Raw genomic sequence first — 19,288 nt, forward strand, 5'->3', positions numbered from 1 at the left:
AGCAGCCCTCATGACAATATGGAATGTACCCAACAAGTGGTAAGATGCCAATTTCTGAAGTTCAAATGTTCTGAAATCTGTCTGAGGCAAAACAGAAGGTTTAAAGCTATGAATAATCTTTGCTTCTGCGATGTTTGGGTACCACTGCAAAAGATCTCGGATCTTTACCCAAGACAGAAATTTGAGGGGGGTGTTAAATTTCAAATAGGTCAAACAACTTCTAAAATAAACCTAATGTGAAAAGTTGATTTAAAGATTGCTTCAATTTAATCATAGTACCTCTGAATATCTTGGAACAAAAGTTGATCAGAGAACATAGCCCACACTTCTGGACATTTAGAATAAAATGTACTTTTATTTTCAGTTGAAATAAATGCACTGTCCTGTACTTAAAGGCTATGAAGAACCATAAGCATCTTCCAGGTCATACCAACTGCTCAATAGACCTCCACTGGGAAGTTACATAAAGCACTCATAATTGGTAAAGAGAAACTAAAAAAATTCCACCTTCTCAGTACTTCTGCATTGTTTTTGTCTCAATCCCTTTCCAGGTCAAAAGTTTGCAGAGATGTCCAAAGTAACACAGTTAGTTCATAGCACTGTCTAGACATCTTCCTCCTCCTCCTCCTCTTCCTCCTCAAAACTATCTTCAAATCCCTCGCTGTCCTCCTGGTCCTCATCTCCCTCTATTGCTATATCCCACTGTGGATGATTTTCTGGCACCAGTTTAGCTTCATGAACTTCCAGCTGTAAACAGAGTGGATGATTTGGGAGAAAAGAATAGGAGAAAGTGAGAGGAATAGTTAGGAGAGATCTCTATTTTCAGGAAGTAATCAAATGCTGATGGCACATGGAATTGTAAACAAACACAACAATGATGAAAGGCTGAAACTGGATTGTAAAGTCCTTAGCACATACAACATGCATTGTGAAAAACAAATAATTGTCTAGTGCTGCATTTTTTATCACAACCCGAAAAGGCATGCATGGTTCAACAGTTCAATCCTTGAACCCCTCATGGAGGACCACTGAAGTTCCACCAGCAGAAGAAGTCACTTAACTCATTGAAGTGGTTCACGGACAGTACTATTAAATAAAAACAACACTATTCAAAGAACTGCACATTAGTGTGAAAAGCACATTCGTTGTTTATTTCTACATCTCTGGATGACATACTGAAGTGGCTAAAATTCCTGCCCAAGTACTACTGACAAAAGGTTTAATGTTTTGAAAAAGGTGAACAGCATACTTTCTAGTAATATCTTCATGCAGTATTTCTCAAACTATGGGTTGGGACCCACTAAGTGGGTCGCAAGCCAAATTCAGGTGGGTCACATAGCACCTACCACAGCCATCACTGAAAATACAGAGATGCCGGGCAGGGCAGGCTCCTGGTGGGAGACATGTTGCTTTGCTCTGAACAGACAAGAAGATGGGACACTGAAAGGGGGGGGGGCAGGCTGTGTAGTTGGAGATGGATCCAAGTGTGTGTTCTGCTTTGACTTCTGAGCTAGAATGTTTGAATTCTGAGCTATGCAGAACAGCATGAGTATGTTCTGTAATGAGACCTTTAGCTGATCATGGCTTGGGTTTGAAGCCAAAATTGGTGATGTCACTTCCAGCCATGGCATCACTTCCAGATTACTGGCATCACTTCTGGTGGGTCCCGACAGATTATCATTCTAAAAAGTGGCTTCTGGTGCTCAAATGTTTGAGAACCACTGTTTAATGATAGTACCTCAATACACAAAGATTGGTTGGGCCCATTTTTGTAGCTATGCATGCAGATACATGCAAACACAAGAAACTGAGCACTGTGCGAGGTGTTCCTTTTAACCAGTAACGAAATGTGGAACAAAATATCTGGAGGAAACAAATCTCTTTTCCCCCTTGCCAAAACGTTTTTTGTGAGCAGAAGTAACACTATGTGGACTGGAATGTACATAGCCTACAGAGTGTATGTCTCAGTATGAGACCCCACTTCCCAGTTTACTACCATGAAATGGGAGGGTTCTGTTCTATGCCCCATTTGACATTTTGTTGCGTAGATGCAGTGACTGCTGTGGGTGGCCCCAAGAATTTGGAACGAAGTGCAACAACTTTTCGGATGGTGTTGGAAATGAGTCTGTTGGGGGACTAAAATGCTGTTTCACTCCAGTGTACTCTTAAGCAGAAGTCTGACCTTAGTCTCTTTACAATTTAAACCAATCTCTGAACAAAATGACAAATGCAATGTTAACAAGAAGTGTGGAAAACAGGTAAGAAATCATATGCTGATTAAATTCCACATAGGAATAGTCACCTTTAACATTTGCACTGACTTTGCAGCAAAAAAGAGTCAAAGTCTATAAATGACAGAAAAATTTACCTTCAATGGTTTAATCTGGTCCAGGCCCATGTAGGAATCTGATCTTAAATAAACAGTGTACTGGTAGTTTCCAGGTTTGCCTGGAGCAGGAAACTTTAGTTCTACCTAGAAAAACAAAAATGTATTCAAGCCAAAAAAAACACAACTCATCACTTAATGCTCTGAAGTATTCAAATGAAATGTTGGAAAGTGAGAAAATACTTTACCTCTTCTCGATCTTTTAGTGTACACACATGATATGGCATAGATATAAGAATTTGTTCCTTCCTATCTGCTATATAAAGCCACCACCACTCTTGTTTTTCCTGTTGAGGAGAAGGAAATGAAAGAACATTGGAGACAGTTCAAAAACCCTATCCCAAGCATCACCAGGGCAACTGGACTTAAAGTTTCACAACTTCCAAATTGCAGGGGTTCAAAAGGCTTGAGTTGGGTTATTATTATTATTATTAACAGTATTTATATACCGCTTTTCAACTAAAAGTTCACAAAGCGGTTTACAGAGAAAAATCAAATAACTAAATGGCTCCCTGTCCCAAAAGGGCTCACAATCTAAAAAAATGCAAATGAATACTAGCAGACAGCCACTAGAACAGACAGTGCTGGGGTGAGCTGGGCCAGTTACTCTCCCCCTGCTAAATAAAGGAGCACCCACTTGAAAAAGTGCCCCTTACAATGGAAAGCACAAGAGGAAGGTGGGTCTCAAATATTGTAACAAATCATAAAAGATTTATTCCTAAAGAAGTGTTAAAAGTCAAGTGGGAGCGCTTTTAGACACAGGATCTCAAGAAAGCTTTTCTTGCAAGAGAAATAATTCAATTGGAGGCTTTTTATTATAACACTGGGGTTTTTATACCTCTTCAAGGGATAAACTACATTTCAGATAAAGGTTCATCTCAGCATTTTTCCATATTCTGGTGCTCCATCTCTTTCATCTCTAGCCTGTGAGCAATCAGGAGGCCCAGCTACTTTATACCTCATCCCTGATCCAATGCTAATGGGTGGTGGAAGAGAGATTCCCTAGAAAAGCAGTTCCCAAACTGTCTGGCAGTTCAGAACCTGCTGTAAGTCTTTGCAAGGGAGGGGGGAATACAGTGACGCGACTGGAATGATTGTATCTCTCCCTGGGCTTTCACAATCACAAATTGGAATGCGTCGTGATCTTTATTTTTAGATTTTGGCTTGAAGAGCTCTGCAGAGGTGTCCATGGGTGTCCCCCTCCCTGGAGACCAGCATGAGCTCAGTTAAGTGTCCAAAGCCCCTGCTTTGGCAGTGATGTGATCATCCCGATCGCATTCCCCCCCCCACCCCTTAAAGGGGCACAGACAGGGCTTCTCTCACTGGGACATCACAACACCCCAGCTTGAGAATCTCTGCCCTAGAACCTCATCTTCATTTTTCTTCTTCAGAATACTAGCGCTAAGAAAGGCCAGATGTGTCTCAACTACACCATTTCATTCAGATTTGCAGTAGGAACTTTCATGATGAAATATGCACAAAACACACCAAAAAATTCTACAAAACATTCCCTGTGCATAAAAAACGGGCATAAGAACAAGGGAACCCAACCTCTCTTCCACCCCAACATGTTAATTCATCTAGAGACACCTTTTTTTCCATCATGCTAAAACTGCAGCTTGTAATGGCAAGGTTTATATTTACCACCTCATCTGCTCTGAGAACTTAGGCCCAAGTTGTTTAGAAGAAATAAGTGAGAAGACAGGCAAGAAAGAAAATCAGGGCCTAAAAAAGTGTTTATCCCTAGTAGGGCAGGTTCTATGACTTCTGCTCAAGCAGGAACAAAATGTAACCCAGGAGTTGAAGGTGGAGCTCCTGTCCTGAGCTTCATATACCTGGCACCCATATTTGAAATTCTCTCTACCAGACCTAGTACACAAGGCTGCACTCAAGTTTGGAGCAAAGAGAAAGAACAGTATGTCAAATTTTAACTCTGCAATAAAGAGCAATTTATATCTGAATTTGAACTGATAAGCAGTCTCCTCCTTGAGTCAAATTCTCTACTACAAGAAGCTGACACAGAAAAGCAAAAACAAAAGGACTCATTCCACAATTATCTCACGTATTTTTGCTGCAGATATCAGGAATAATAAAATCAACCAACCAATCCATCAAAATCAGCCTGGATCTTCTGACCTTGATTCCATGAAGTTGACATGAAGGATTATATTTTAAGGTTACTTTCACTGTCTGACAGTTTAAAGTACACAAAATTAGAGTGAGCAGCACCACTGGGATTGTATGTAGAACATTTCTTATTAAACCAATGCAAGCTAATAAGCTTAACATAGTTGCTTTGTCTGAAAATACACACCAGAGGTTTCCAATTTTCACCATATAGGTCTAGCTGAAGGCTAAGTGTCTAATTTACACTCTTAATGGCACAAAAACACTTCAACCAAGGATCAAACAGGGCAACTGTTTGCAAAAATAAAGGCTGTTTTGACATTAATAATTGAATCAGTTAATGGCAAGTTATAGTCTTCAACACCCTGATACAGCAGGTCAGCCATCTGCTTAGTATGTATGCCTCAAGACAGTTTACTCTTCAGCAATCTGTGGCAAACATACTAAGGCTTTCACAAATGGCATCCATGTTAAAACACTGAAAAGTATTTTGGGCCAAGTGCCGTGGTCTAAATTTTAAACAAAATCCTAATGCTACACCCACTGCTTTGGTGGGCTAACTCAGCGACTGCACTTTTTTAGTGAGCACTGAAGCCTAGTGGTCATCTGTTCTTCTGTAGGTTCAGAATGATTACTCACTATATTAAGAACCTCACTATCAACTGTAACAGATTCCTTGCTCTCCGCATAGTAATATTCTTCAGGGCTGCCAACCATGCATCACTTACTCTCATGGCCTCTTTTGTTTGTATTATTTTGGTATTTGTATATTTCTATTGCCTCTCTATACCAGCATGCATGCTACTGAATAGTGCTGGACAACACTTCAGTTTGTCCAAAGTTCACCTTGTGTTCTGTTATTACTGTGTTGTGAGTAATTACCCCCATTTTATTTTTATTCCTGGTTATGCTATTATCAACACTTATCTCAAGCAATATTATTTCATATACCAGCATACACAGTGACCTGTTCTCCCAGAAACACTGTCCCACAGGCCATATTTCCACAAGACTTTGGTCATGCCTCAGACCCTTTGTTTACATTTCCACCTGCTCCCTGGGTCACACATCCTGGAAGGAAAATGATAATCTCACTTTGTGTCTCTAGGCTAATGCAACTTGGTAATCTTGTCAGACATCTCTTCAAATTTAGATGGCACTTAGCCCGAAATACTTTTCACTGTTTTTAACATGTCTGTGGCAAGGCAAAGTTTATAAGACAACAATAGGCAATATCTTGAGAAAATGTGTAGCCTGGCCCCAGCTGTGCGACAAAACTAAACATTCAACCCTATATTTGGCATGCCCTGACAAAGATGTAGCTTTCAATTCTAAAGGTTTACTTTGTAAGGGGATCATCAGCTGGAATCTACAGCACATGCCTGGTTAAAGGTGGCACACTTCCTGTCAAATGGGCAATTTCCCTTTCTAACAGATGGATGGTAAATGCAGGCACACCAGAGAACCAGGATGTGTGTTGAACTAGAAAAGGAGGGTAAGTTTCTGCAAGGAAAATGTCTGCACTGAAATTTGTGCAATCCTGACATCTTTTTCAGGGAATAGTTTATTTTCCTATTTAGAAAGAGATAACAGCCTTGGCAAAACCTAAGTTATTATTCTGTAAGGAAAAGGAATGGAAAATCTAAGAAGTTCTCGACAACAGTTGCTGCAGAAACAGAGAATCCTATTTCCTAAAGTTTAAATGCACAATTCACTGGAAATTTCTCCTTTGTGAATAAAGGATGCATAAGAATGTAGTTGTACATAAAAATGGCAGCCACTGAATCACCCACATTGTGGCACTATAGTTGATTAAAGTCTATGGGTTGAAGAACAGTTCAAGAATTAGCTTTTAAAAGGTATACCATAAAATACTTTTTAAAAGGTTACAGTATTAATAAAAATAATTTTGATACTTAAAGTTTTCTTTGTAGCAGGTAAAATGAATGATTTCATCTCAATATTACTACTACAGGTATCTATTTGCTGACCTCAGGAAAGTAGAGACTGTAAACAGGATGAGTTATTTTTGATTTGGTTTCCAAGAGAGCTCGTTCCTTTCGCTGTATACTCTGCTGTAATTCCTGCCACTCCTGATGAAAGCAAAGAGTTAAATTTGTTCATTAATGTCTTCAAAAGAAATTTTCCAGCATCATAAGAGTCAGCACATAAAAATGAGAGTGCAACATGCACTTCAATGTTATAGACACCTACAAAAGGGAAGAAAACCAGTTATTCTGAAAATAAAGTAGCAATGGAAATTAATTACACCATTTTTCACAACACCCTCTACATGTCTATGTTTCAGTGAAAGATGACCAGTGTCATTTTATATTCTGAACTATGGATTAGATTATTTCAGTGTCATCACCACTACAATTCTTTGACAGCAGCCATCAGTTCTCCCTACACTTACCATTACATTATATAAAGCTGTTCAGGACAGGAGAATATTTTATATGCACTTGTGGAGGCCCCATCTTCTGGAATTCTAGTTCTAAGACCAAATGCAAACTTACGCAATGCAATTATTAGTATGGTATCACAGCTTCCACTGTACAAACAAAATGTTTACATGAGGCCTTATAGTCTTCTCTGCCTATCTGCTACCAGGTTGCAACCACAAAAGCATTTGCTTCCTATACATTATGTACAGTTCAATTACCAAAAATTGTATTCCCTTTCTGATTGAGGGGACCGCCTAATTTAGAGAGTTTTCCCAAAACATGTGATCATACCAGTTGACCCTCATGCTAATTCTCCAGCCCTATGACAATGACATCATGCAATGAAAAATAAGCCTTACAGCTTCATCATCCTTGCTTTGTTTCTCATCTTGTTCTCTGTCTGAGTCTCTATCGCTTCCATCATCTTTCTCACTTAGAGAGTCTCTGTTGGTGTCATCTTCATCGGATTCACTTCCTTTATCCGAAACTTCATCGTCATCTTCCTTTACGACTTCCTAAACAAAAAGGACAACCGTGTAATGCCTTCAGAATCAGACAATGACACAGGACTCAAGAGATTAACCAATGCTGCAACTAAGAACTTAGGAATACTGTGCTGTGCCATTTTGCTTCAGGAATACCCAACTGTCTTTCGGACTTGTTACAGAATGTCTTATGAAGACTGATGTGAAGATACAAGTTGCCAAACAAATAAAACAGCATTTTAATAGGGACTCAGTCTAATATAGTGGGCTTTGTTTTTAAGAAGGTAAGGCAGGTTTGGGTGACAAGTCTGCAGAAGTCCTGCCTCCATGATTCCTCTCCTACCAATCAGTACTGAACCTGCCTCTAAGAAGAAAAGTACTTTAATATAGGTGAGGCGACTGACGAAATGCAGCCTAAAATTCACAAATCATTCCTTTGCTGGCTACTATAATCTTTTTCTGGACATAAACTCAAACTGCTCCGTTCTGTCCCTGCAACTGGAGTTCTTCACTGGACTTCATATTCAACCTTAGAGCAAAGCCACCCTTCATCTCGATGTATTTCTGCTCACACATACACTTCCAGCGACCCCATTTGCTTGCTTCTGCTTCTGCTGTTTGGTTTGCTGCTGAGGTGCAGGTGTCGGAACAGCTTTCTTTTTCAAAACTTTTTTCTTTTTTGACTTTGAAGCCTTCTTTGTTCCTTTGCTCTTTTGTTGCCATCCTTTGCTCTTGACTTTGTTAGCATCTCCTTGCTGCAAAGATGTGAAGTAATGTTATTGTTAAGAGTTGCTACGTCAGTGGCAAGTCATTTTCAAATGCTCCAGCTGTCAGAACAAAAGACTTCAGCAGAGCCTTATAAGCAATTTATGATAAGAAAGTGCCCTCAGTAACCCCCAGAAAGGGCAGCTGCCAGGACTCTGCAGCCCATCTGCCAAGGAGGGGCTGCCACTCAGCAGTGGAGCCCCTGCTTTGCATGCAAAAGGTGTCAGGGTCATTTTCTGGTGTTTCCAGGTAGGCCAGTTTGAAACCCTGGAGGGCTATAGAAAATCAATGCAGATAATACTGAGCTAAGCGGCCCAAAGGTCTGACTCAGTATGGCAGCTTCATATGTTCAATTCTGGTCCATAGAGCATTCCCCTTGGAAGCAGTAGGCAGCTCATCCTTAACAGGATGGAAGAACAATAGTACAAGCCAGGTGGTGAGGTCAGTGTGATGGAGGAAGAAGTCAAAGCACAGAGAGGAAGGTCAAAGATTAGTTAAGACTCCTGTTCGGAATGTAGCTATATGCTGCAGTTAGTAGGCAAGATAGACCAAACCTAATTTCCAAGACGACCGTCAATACCCTGGTGTCAGGGTAGGAATGTGCTCAGCAGTGCACTTAGAAAAGTGAGAGAAGTGCATGCTTCTTATACAGCTAATTCTCCATTTTTTAAAAAAAACATGAGCACCAGTTCTTGAACTTACACCATCATCTGCAGGCTGCTCTTCAGCTGAACAGGTAGACTGCTCTTTCTCAAACACCTCCTAAATAAAGGGGCAAGCAAAGTAGGTTAGTCTCCCTATACCACTTTTGTAATGCACAGATCATCAATTCAGTTCAGACCAATCTCACAGGAGTTTAGTAGTGTTACTTCCCTCCAACAATCATTCTAGGAAACCAGTTGTCCAATACAAAAAACCCTGAACTGGTTCATAAGTAGATGTACATATTGTTATTTCAGTATGACACCTGTAAGTCAGGCCTAAGCCACTCTGAGGGCTTTAAAGCAGAGAGGGATAGAAATTTTGCAGAGTTCAAAAGAACTACATAAGCTTCACTGATAGTGACAGTAAGCACATTAAAGTCTTTGCAAGCAAGTGCCTTGCTAGAAAATTAGTAACTCAGCCTTTCCTGTTTCTCAGCCTTAATACAATGGTCTTCAACCTTTTTCATGCCATAACCTCATTAAATACTGAAAAACTGCAGCCATTTCACAAACTAAGAAGCTTCTATATTATAGTAGTATTTCAAAATGTATCTCATGCACAAAGTCTAAAACAGTTCACTGGTTTCTAATTCAAAAGAACAGACATTAATATTACTAGGAAAGACCATTCTCCAGTTGGTACAACAAATGCAATCTTGAGTCAATCTAGGATTAAGTTTTCCTATTAGAAACTCAGTTTATAAAAACTCACTCGCCCCTCAATTGATTCATTTAGGCCTGGACTAAAGCTGTGCCTTGAGGCACCCCAAGTACAAAGTCTTCAGCTTATATGGGCTACTGATATTGTGATAATGCATTTGGAATGATATTAAGAGGACAGAGTATAAAACCAGGAGGTGAACAATTTTTGGCTGCCTTTAGTACAAGTTGGCTCTCTTTATCCATGTATTCAGGACCGGCGGATTTGACCCAACATGGGTGAGGAGGGATCACTCTAGCACCCGGATGAGACCAGAAGAGTCTTCCAGTTATGTTGAGAAGGAGGCCTTCTGAGGTGTGGGAAGGCCATGCCTGACCTCTGCACTTCAAAAGGTCTGTCAGAGCCTACTGACACACACTTCCAGTTTAGTGAAAAAACAGGAAGTGTGTCTCAGAAGGCTCTGGCAGGCCATCTGAGGTGCAGGGAGGCTGTGAGTGCACCTCAGAACCCCTCCAGATGCAACTAGAAGGCATTTCCAGTCATTTCTGGAGGTCCTTTATGGGTCCGACCTGTGAATTCAATTATCTGTGGGTTTCAGTATCCGTAGGAGGTCTGGGAATTGACTTCTTGTAGATAACGAGGGCCAACCTAAACTCAAAATGTGTATTCACAAATGATGCTGCCCCCTACCTTGAGGAAAGAGGAGAGGTTTTGGTTAGACTACTACAAAAAACCCTTACATGGGGCTTCCCTTGGTCCAGAAACTGCAGTTACTGCAGAATGCAGTTGCTAGGGATCAGCAGCCTGACTCTGTTGGGCCATTGCTCCAGTGACTACACTGGCTGCCAGTTTGCTTCTAATTCAAAGTGCTGATGTTAACATTTAAATACCTTTACAACTGGTGACCAGGGTACTTTAGGGACTGTCTGCTTCCATAAATTCCAGACAGTCCTGTAAGAACATTTGACAATGTGCTTCAAATGTTGCCTGAAACAGAAGTTAGGGGCTGATGGGGAGAAGCAGGGCTTTTTCTGTGGTGGCACCACAGCTGTGGAATTCCTTCCCTTATGAAGGAGCTTCGTGCTTCAAGATATTCTCAGCAGGGGCTGATGATGTTTTTGTTTAGATTGGTACTTCGAGTGTGGGTGGGGTGTTGGGGTAAGCTGTCTTTTACTGCTTATGGCTTTTTTTTTTTTTTTTTACTTCTGACTGCTGTATGCTGCTATGAGGTTTCAGTGGGATTTGTGTTGGGATATATATGTTAAAAATTTCATTATCATTGTATCTTTTAAATTTGTATAGTTGATTTTATTGAGTTGTATTTATTAAGAATTTTGTTAGCTACCTTGAGCATTTATGGAAAGCTGGGGTATAAATTTAAGACATTTTAATGAAATTAGAATTCCAGGATAAATCTGCACAATAAGGGTTAAGCACACTGTATACTCACAGCCATTGTCTGTCTTGTTAAGGTGACCAAAACCGTGACCAATGATCCTACTGTGATGTTGTTGCTATCTTCATCATCTAAAACTGAGATAAAAAAGAAAAAGATATTTCAGTTTTGTACTGGTTTCTCAATTAACCCATTTTTGCCCAGCCCACAGGTGTACACATTTGGTCCTGTTGCATATATGCAACATTGGACAGAAATGACTTAATGTAGTTTGCTAGTGAATCAGTGTTACTAAACTGTCGAGGGTATGATCTCCACCTTACTGAGAACATCCTAGGAAAAAAATCTGAAGACACTTTTCATACTACAACATGAACACATATAAAATAATCTAGAGCACACACACAGAATGCCACCACTTACCCTGGGATTTTATATCCATGGTAATGTGTGGGAAACTCCCAAGGACAGCCATAACTTCTTCATATTTTTCATCTTCAAGGAAGTGCAAGAGATTATGGCGATCAGATGCTTTTAAACTCACCAAGTCTTGGATGGTTTTGATTTTGTACTGTGTTAAGCAAAAGCAAATACTGATTTCCATTTTGGGTGAAATACAATATCACATCAGTTGTGTATTAACTTCCTCTCATCATGTGTCCATCCCTAGCCAAGTCAGTCACTAATTTCAAGCCAACCACACCAGCATCAAGCTCTGTACACCTATTACCCCACCTTTTCCACCTATTCAGTAATACCAGATAGTGACTGGATTTTAAAAAGGCCAGGACCAGTGGACACATAACTGCTACAAGCATCAGTTGTGGTGAAAGCAGCAGTCAATTGTCTATGCTGGTGCTGTCAACTGATATTTCAGCAGCTGCTTAGCCTTGCATTACTCAGCACACCAAGGTAGGTAGTGACAACAGTATGAGTATAACTGCTGCCTCCTGGCACAGAAGCAAGCGCCTGGTTTGTTTAGGAAGCATAGTCTATGGAAAACATATACCTACTCAGGGTTCAGTCCATTTTCTGTTCTTTTAGACCAAACCTTTTGGCCAGAGGGCTGCATCAAATATCTGGCATGGTGCTGAGGGTCGGAAAAAAATTTAAATATAAAATTTAAATAAATAAAAGGTGGAACTTAGATGAGTGAATAAATGAATGAATGGGCTCATTCATTCAACCTCTCTGGCCCTCAGAACACCCTCCAGACACAACCAGAGCTCAGCTCTGGTCGTGCTCCGTTGAGTGGGCCAGAGGCTTTCAGGGGACAAGAAACCTGGCTGCGGGCCGGACAGAGGCTTGCTGTGGGCCGCATCTGGCCCCCGGGCCAGGGTTTGGAGACCCCTGTTTTAGACATATGAAGTACAGTTTTTTTGGACAAAAGTGTTTTAGAACTAGTAGCTCAAACAATGAATTTTCCCAAGTTTTTAGCAAAGAAAGATAACATGATTCATCTATAGTGTCTCACCTTTTTATGATTAGAAACCCGTCTCAGATTATCTTCTTCAATATGTGGCAGTTGCAGAAGAGGAGATTTAAACTGCTGAAGCCCTTGGACAGTCATCTGTGAAAGTTTCATGCAGTTTTCCAGGGATCCCAATGATGGAGCACGGAATTCTCTTTCTGGGGGTAGGGAAAGGAAAGAGGAATTTTATACATGGAATTGTCAATGTGAGTTTGAAAGAACTCAGGCAATATTATAAAAGGTTCAAAGAACTACCAAATGATCCAATTTCCTAGAGCGTTACTTTATAGGTATATGCAAGGAAAAAAGTCATTATTACTTTCATTTTTGTTTTTAAACACACACAAACATGGTCATTTACTCGTTCTGTCCCATTTCAATGATTTTGTAATTCCCATTACAGGTGGAGCCTATTTATGCACGTTAGTTCCATTCCGTGACTCGTTGCAATTAACAAAAAACGTGTTGTGCTAAATTCCATAGAGTTACGCAAATACACTGCAGCCTGACACTTCCAGATGGAAGGAAACTAAGGCAGCTGTTATCAATCCCCTCCCCTCCGCTCTGTACTCAGCCCTCCCCGTTGTCAGCTGCCCAGCTTCTTTCACATGGGATGCTGATCTTTTAAGAGTCCAGCCCTATGCGCTTTTACTCAGAAGTAAGCTCCATTGTAGTCAATGGGGCTTACTCCCAGGAAAGTGTGGAGAGGATTGTAGGCTAAATCTCATGCTTTGCTTGATGGGAAGGCTTGCTTGTGTCCGTGATAGCCTGCGCCATGGAGGGGGTTGCTTGTGTTGGTGATTGCCTGCACCATCTCAATGGGGGGGGGCAGTGGCGTAGCTAAGCCATTTGCTGCCTAGTGCAAAGAACACTTTGTAGCCCCCCCTGCAATGAAATCAAGTTTAATTAATTAAATTGGGTCTTTTTTATTAATTAAAGTGAGTGAGAAATGTTAGTTAATATTTTGAAAAGCAAGCATTTGTTGAAAGTTAGGACTGGGCCATAAGTAGTATGAATTAAAATCTAAGTTGAGTTATTTATTTATTTACCTATTTAATTTTTCATCCCACTCTCTTCTGAGGGGCATCCAAAGTGGCTTACAACAATTTGAACATATATACATCTAAAATAAAACTGTAAAATGCAATGTAAAAAAGCAGCAAACAATCACAGGCATAAAGGATGAACACATAAGCACATAAAATACAATATATCATAAAACCATCAATAAAAGTAGCAGGTGTCAGCTGCTAGAGAAGACTAAAATTAGAGGGCTTGCTGAAATAAAAAAGTTCTTAGAGATCACTGAAGGCTTCTAAAAAGGGAAGAAACCAAAGGGGCCCTCTTTCAAACCACCACCCCTCTTACTTCCACAAATCTAAAAGGCATATTTAATTTAGATCCCAACCCTGTGCCTGTCTACTCAGAAGTAAGTCCCATTATAGTCAATGGTGCTTACTCCTAGGAAAGTGTGCATATACAGTTTGATAGAGGTGCAGAGAGCTGGAGAAAATCCTAAGAGCCAGCAGCTTACCTTTAGGAACTGGAATAGAATAGGGATAGATGAATTACAAATAAATGATGAGATGATGGTTACTAAGAGGAAAGGACAGGCCTGCTCTAAGTGCCAGGTGCTGCTCAGTGCTCCTGCAGCTTGCCTTGCATGCTCTCTTCAGGTTTCTGTGCAGGGAACGCATCACAGCCAGACAGCCAAGAGCCCAATCCTATGCATGCCTCCTTGGCAGTCAGTCCCATTATAGTCAATGGGGCTTACTCCCAAGAAAGTGTGCATATGACTGCAACCCTGGTGAGCAACTTAGATTGGGCTGCAGTTGTAGGCACGCACTAGCTAAACTTTTGCCCCCTTCCTCGTGTTGGTCCCAGCGCCCAGTGTCTGGCTGCCAGCTCTTCCCTCCCGCCTGACAATGTTTGGAGGAGAAGATCGTGGCACCCAAGCCCACCGTAACTGGCACTGTGAGACAGTAGCCAGGAAGGCAGGGAGGAGGGAAGGCAAGGGGAGAACGGAAAAGGAGCAACATCAAGCAGCTCCCTCTTGGCTGCCAGTCCGCGCCTGTAGTGGAACCTAGGCTACAGTCCTATGCAGTTTCCTGGGAGTAAGCCCCATTGACTATAATGGGACTTACTTTTGAGTAGACACGCCTGGGCTGGGCTCTCAGGATCCTCTCCTAGCCCCACTTTCCTGGGAGTGAGCCCCATTGACTATAATGGGACTTACTTCTGAGTACACATGCTTAGGGCTGGGCAAGTGTCTCTTCTCTCCTGTATGCCTCTCTCCTGTGTGCCTGTCTGGAGCTAAATTGTTGCCCTGCCCCCTGCCCTCACAGGCAGCAGAGATCGATCTTCCTGACAGACATCACAGCAGTCGCGGAGGGCAAAGGGCAGCAGACCACACAGTCCGCAGCTGCTGCCACTGCCGCCACCACCATCTCAGCTGCTGGACTAGTTGCTCTGCCCTGCACCTGCAGCCCAATCTAAGTCGCTAAGGGTGGGGGATGGCAGCAAGGAGCGAGTGAGTCGACTATTACCCCCCCAATCTCCTGTCTCCTGCTGCATGCCTACAGCAGCCTCTCTCCTCCTGTGTATGCCTTGCAGTAGCCTGATATTCACATGGGCATTGTTGCCCCCCCACCCTGTAGCCCAGTGGATTTGCTACCCCCTGCACCCACTTAGCTACGCTACTGGGTGGGGGGAATTTGGCAAACATTCCCTGGGTTTTTTAAAGAAATCCCCTCTTCTCCCCCTCCGTTTGCCAGCTGCCCGGCTTCTTTCACAGTTGGGATGCTGATCTTTTAAGAGTTCAGCCCTATGTGTTTCTACTCAGAAGTAAGAACATTCCAGTCAACGGGGCTTACTCCCAGGAAAGTGTGGAGAGGATTGTAGGCTATATCTCATGCTTTGCTTGCTGGTGTCTGTGATTGCCTGCACCATCTCAATGGGGGGGGGGGATTTGGCAAACACTCCCTGGGTTTTTTAAAGCAATCACCTCTGTTGCTACCACACCTGCCCGTGTGAGTGAGAGAGAGTGCACCTTCCTGCACATGTTCTGGCTATATATATTTTCGGCCCCCCCTTCCCCTCTTCACTGGCTCAGGGGCTCCAGGAGTGTTACTGTTCCTTTGCAAGTGGAACTTCTTCCAGGGCTACTTCCCTGCCTAGGCGAGGCAGAGCCTTTTTGCAGTGTTTTGGGCTGCCTGGAAATGGAGCGAGACACCAGTGCAGGGCAAAGGTGCGTGTGACTTTTGGTTCCCCCACCCCATTCGCGTTGAGACAAATCCGCAGATAAAAAAATCCGTGGATAAATAGGCCGCACCTGTATTTTTATTAGGTGGGGTTACCTCACAGAACAGCAGAAGTGGCAGGTTTAGAATAATTGGAGAGGACAATGGGGGAGAAAAACATGGCAACAAATTCTTTTCCTCATAATGCCCTGAAATTATGCAAGATCTAGGAACGTGGCAACCAACAGAAAATGCATTCTTCTGCCCCCATATGTTGGAGGTGTTGAATTTTTTTTTTTTTTAAAAAGCCCACTACTGCTATATTACAAGGTAAGACCCAATCCCTTAATGAAAATGAACAGGGTTCAAATAAAAGGAATAGCATGCATTCCTTTTGGACCCCCATGCATAACTACAGACAATTTCAAAAGAAAGGAAAAAGGAACCAGATGTGCACACTTATTCTGAAACAAATACACACTCCATGTACTTTAATGAAATTGAAACATTTTTAAAATTAAAAGACCCCAATATTTTAAAAAATATTGTTCTGAGTCAGACATCTTGCTATGTTTTGAAGTACAGAGTTTAAAGGATACAATACATCTTTTCACTCAAAATATTTACTCAACTCAACAAAAAAGTCAAATGTTTGACTATTAACCCTACATTAGGACATCTGAAAATAATTTTTCAAGCACTATGTTCCCTCCCCTTAGACTGCTGACTAGCTGTCCTCATAGGTAAGTTATTTCCTCGTAATCAGCGACAGTTACTAGCAGACAAAATTTTGAATATTTTGTAGGTTTCACAAAGAAGCAAAGAAACAATTACTAATTCGCATATAATAATTTACTCCTTACCTTCGCGGCTACGTGCCATTATTATTAGTTGGCAGATTACATTAACCATTTCTTGTAACAGAGCAGGACACTTTTTGAGGATGAACTGCTGATCTGTAAAACATGAAATACTGAGCACTTCTGTGTAGTGGCCAAGACCGACACTGAATGTTAACTTTCACTCAGCTCGTTTTTTCCCCTACTATCACATGGCTATAAACATAACCTTGGCATACAATTAATAAATGTGTGCATCTATCTGGGTGCAAGTATTTCACACAGTCAAGTAGCAGTTATCAGTTTTTACAGACCTGCCACCATCACCACTTTTGAATGATCCACTTTTAATTGTTTACTGGATGTCTTTCTACTAGGTGATAAGATACAAAGGCAGAAGGAATTTTGGATGGTCCAGTTCTCATGGGGTGGGGTGTAACTGTTGAAATTCCCTGATCCACACAATAATTAGAACAAGACATGTGGTCACACCCTGTCTTTTTGTCCATTTTTCACTTTTAGCCCCTTCCAACTTCTTTCTTCTCTAAATCCTAAATAAAAGGAAAAATGGTGTGTATTTTGGCAGCACTATGGATGCACATTACTTGCGGCTTTTGACTCACCAGTTGAGGACTATGTTTTTTAGTGCCAGAGAGACAGAAGCCGAAATGGGGTTATGCAACTAGGAGCAAGTGCAGACCTGATTTTAAGTGCCTTGGATCATTAGAAGTGGAGCAGAACCTTAACCCTCAACCCAATACTGTCCTCCAAGCACAACTCTTGACGCTAATCTAGTATGCAAATGGCTGCTGTTTATTCCTGTGCAGAAAAGGTACTGTGCTTTGGGAGTAGTAAAATTGAGTAGCTTAGCTACAGGGATGTGCTGGAGGTGAATAGAGAGGGAAGGACAGCACCTTTCCCTTCTTTTATGACAGACACACCAGGGTTGAAAGGAGAGGCGATATTCTTATCTCTCCTTTCAGCTTCTTGTTTTGAAGGAGCCTTCAAAACAACTAAATATTAACAGCAGAAAAAAAAAACAAGCAAGCAGTGAGGTTCCAACAAAAATATGAGAAGCCAGTGAGCAGTTAGTACAAGCAGAATAAGATATGTGTATTATTGAAAGGCACATTGAAATACGAGTATTTAATTGGCTATGAACTGCAAATAAGAAGATGACAGTGAGGTCTCTCAGGGAGGGCATGCAATAGCCTAAATGTTGCAAATGGGATGGCCTCATACCATCCAACCCCATCTCAGATGACAACAGGAAAAGTATCAGGGATTCTTTTGAAGTCTGAAGTGTGTGGATAGGTCAAAATGTTGCAAGGGGTCATGGCAGGCTGGAACTTACAATTGCAGTAAGTTACAGAAGCTGCATGGCCACGCCTTGCCTTTCTTTTGAAAGTAAGTTGCACTGCTATAGTTGCAGGTTTGCTGTAAACCAAAATTCCACTAGTCACAGCTAAGTTGTGAAGGTTTATAACTACAGGTATATCCTGTAGTTATAAACTTTCTTCCCCAGTAACCAGCTACAGCTGCGTCCTCCAGCCAGGGCTTCTGATTAAGTAACACTACCCAATATACTACATGCAGGAAGCTATTTCTGGAGCCCAACCATCCTCAAGAGGTCTGGTCCCTTCCCCTGGCCAGGCATTGTTTGTCTTTAGTTCCAGGTGGAACCTGATCCCCTCCCCCTGTGAGGTCCTGCTCCCAGCATTAACCCTTTCTTCTGAGTGAAATTTCTCTGGCAGGTTCACATCACAAATATACACACACTTGGCATAAAAAAACAACACCTCAATATTAGACCAAAACAAAGTACAATTTACAACTTGACTCAAAATCTAGACATAATCCTCCACAACAGCTTCAAGAGCATAAATACCTTGTTCTAGTGTCTCAGGAATTTTCATTCTGGAAAGATGAGCCAATAATAGCACTCTCGCTTTTAAGCTGTATGGGCAGGTAAGTGGAGGTTCGTTTTTCTTTAAATTAATGCTGCCAATTTCCCTGATGAGCTAAAAATAAGATAGAAAGAGGTTATTCAAAATTGAATTTTGGCACCAACATACAGCAAAACATTTTTCAAGAATATCTAACCTGGGGTATTTGAATGTTGTCTACAGGTCTGCTTGCTGCATCTTTATTATATTGAGGGTCAAATTCAGAAGCTCCAGCTAAAACCATTATAAGTCCTACAAAGAAAAACAAAAGTCTGAATGCAAAGTGACCTCACTATCAAACACATGAAAAGTAACAGGCAGTTCTCAAACTTTGGTTCAGCAAGACCCTTCTCTACCATCTTCCCACACTCCTTTGCTTACTTAGCACTTAACAAACAGCTTTGGCCTTCCCAAATGTGGCCATTTTAAGATAAGAAGGTTGTTTTTCTTAATCAAGTTTCCATGTTCACTGTTGGGCCCAGCAACTTTTTGTACACTTTAGTGCTCTTTTGAGATTTCCTTCCTTGTTCCTGCACTGTGCCTGCCCTCCCTCCCTCCATCCTCAGAGAAGTGGGAAGCTCACGAAAACATTCTGAGGCTGCTTCATTTATCACAATGTCAATGGGTATTGTGCCCATGCAGAATATTGCACTAAGCCTATCACTTGTCAACACCACAAAGCAAGTCTGTACATCAGAATAACCTATGAAATGTACTTTCCTATGTTTCATTCTGAACAGTCTACCCCATCTATCCATTCCCCTAAGTCTGCACATGGAGACACACACTGAGACATCAACTTCATTTTGAAGACTCTTGAAA

The 19,288-nt window shown here is 41.5% G+C and overlaps 1 protein-coding gene across 2 annotated transcripts in view; it reads right to left on the reverse strand.

Moving 5' to 3' along the window:
* Positions 1 to 335: 335 nt before the first annotated feature.
* Positions 336 to 19,288, reverse strand: part of SEC63 (SEC63 homolog, protein translocation regulator) — a 38,750-nt gene continuing 19,797 nt past the window's right edge. For both annotated transcript variants that reach the window (XM_066613178.1, XM_066613171.1), the window contains 13 exons: positions 18,624 to 18,718; positions 18,409 to 18,541; positions 16,545 to 16,637; positions 12,446 to 12,600; positions 11,395 to 11,542; positions 11,026 to 11,108; positions 8,913 to 8,972; positions 8,024 to 8,200; positions 7,320 to 7,475; positions 6,505 to 6,606; positions 2,575 to 2,673; positions 2,369 to 2,473; positions 336 to 747 (listed from right to left, as the gene is read on the reverse strand). In XM_066613178.1, the coding sequence (XP_066469275.1) occupies positions 604 to 747; positions 2,369 to 2,473; positions 2,575 to 2,673; positions 6,505 to 6,606; positions 7,320 to 7,475; positions 8,024 to 8,200; positions 8,913 to 8,972; positions 11,026 to 11,108; positions 11,395 to 11,542; positions 12,446 to 12,600; positions 16,545 to 16,637; positions 18,409 to 18,541; positions 18,624 to 18,718 (1,550 nt within the window). In that variant the 3' untranslated portion in view covers positions 336 to 603. The remainder of the gene's footprint in view (positions 748 to 2,368; positions 2,474 to 2,574; positions 2,674 to 6,504; positions 6,607 to 7,319; positions 7,476 to 8,023; positions 8,201 to 8,912; positions 8,973 to 11,025; positions 11,109 to 11,394; positions 11,543 to 12,445; positions 12,601 to 16,544; positions 16,638 to 18,408; positions 18,542 to 18,623; positions 18,719 to 19,288) is intronic.

Source organism: Tiliqua scincoides, chromosome 1 (assembly GCF_035046505.1).
Source record: "Tiliqua scincoides isolate rTilSci1 chromosome 1, rTilSci1.hap2, whole genome shotgun sequence".
NCBI lineage: Eukaryota > Metazoa > Chordata > Lepidosauria > Squamata > Scincidae > Tiliqua > Tiliqua scincoides.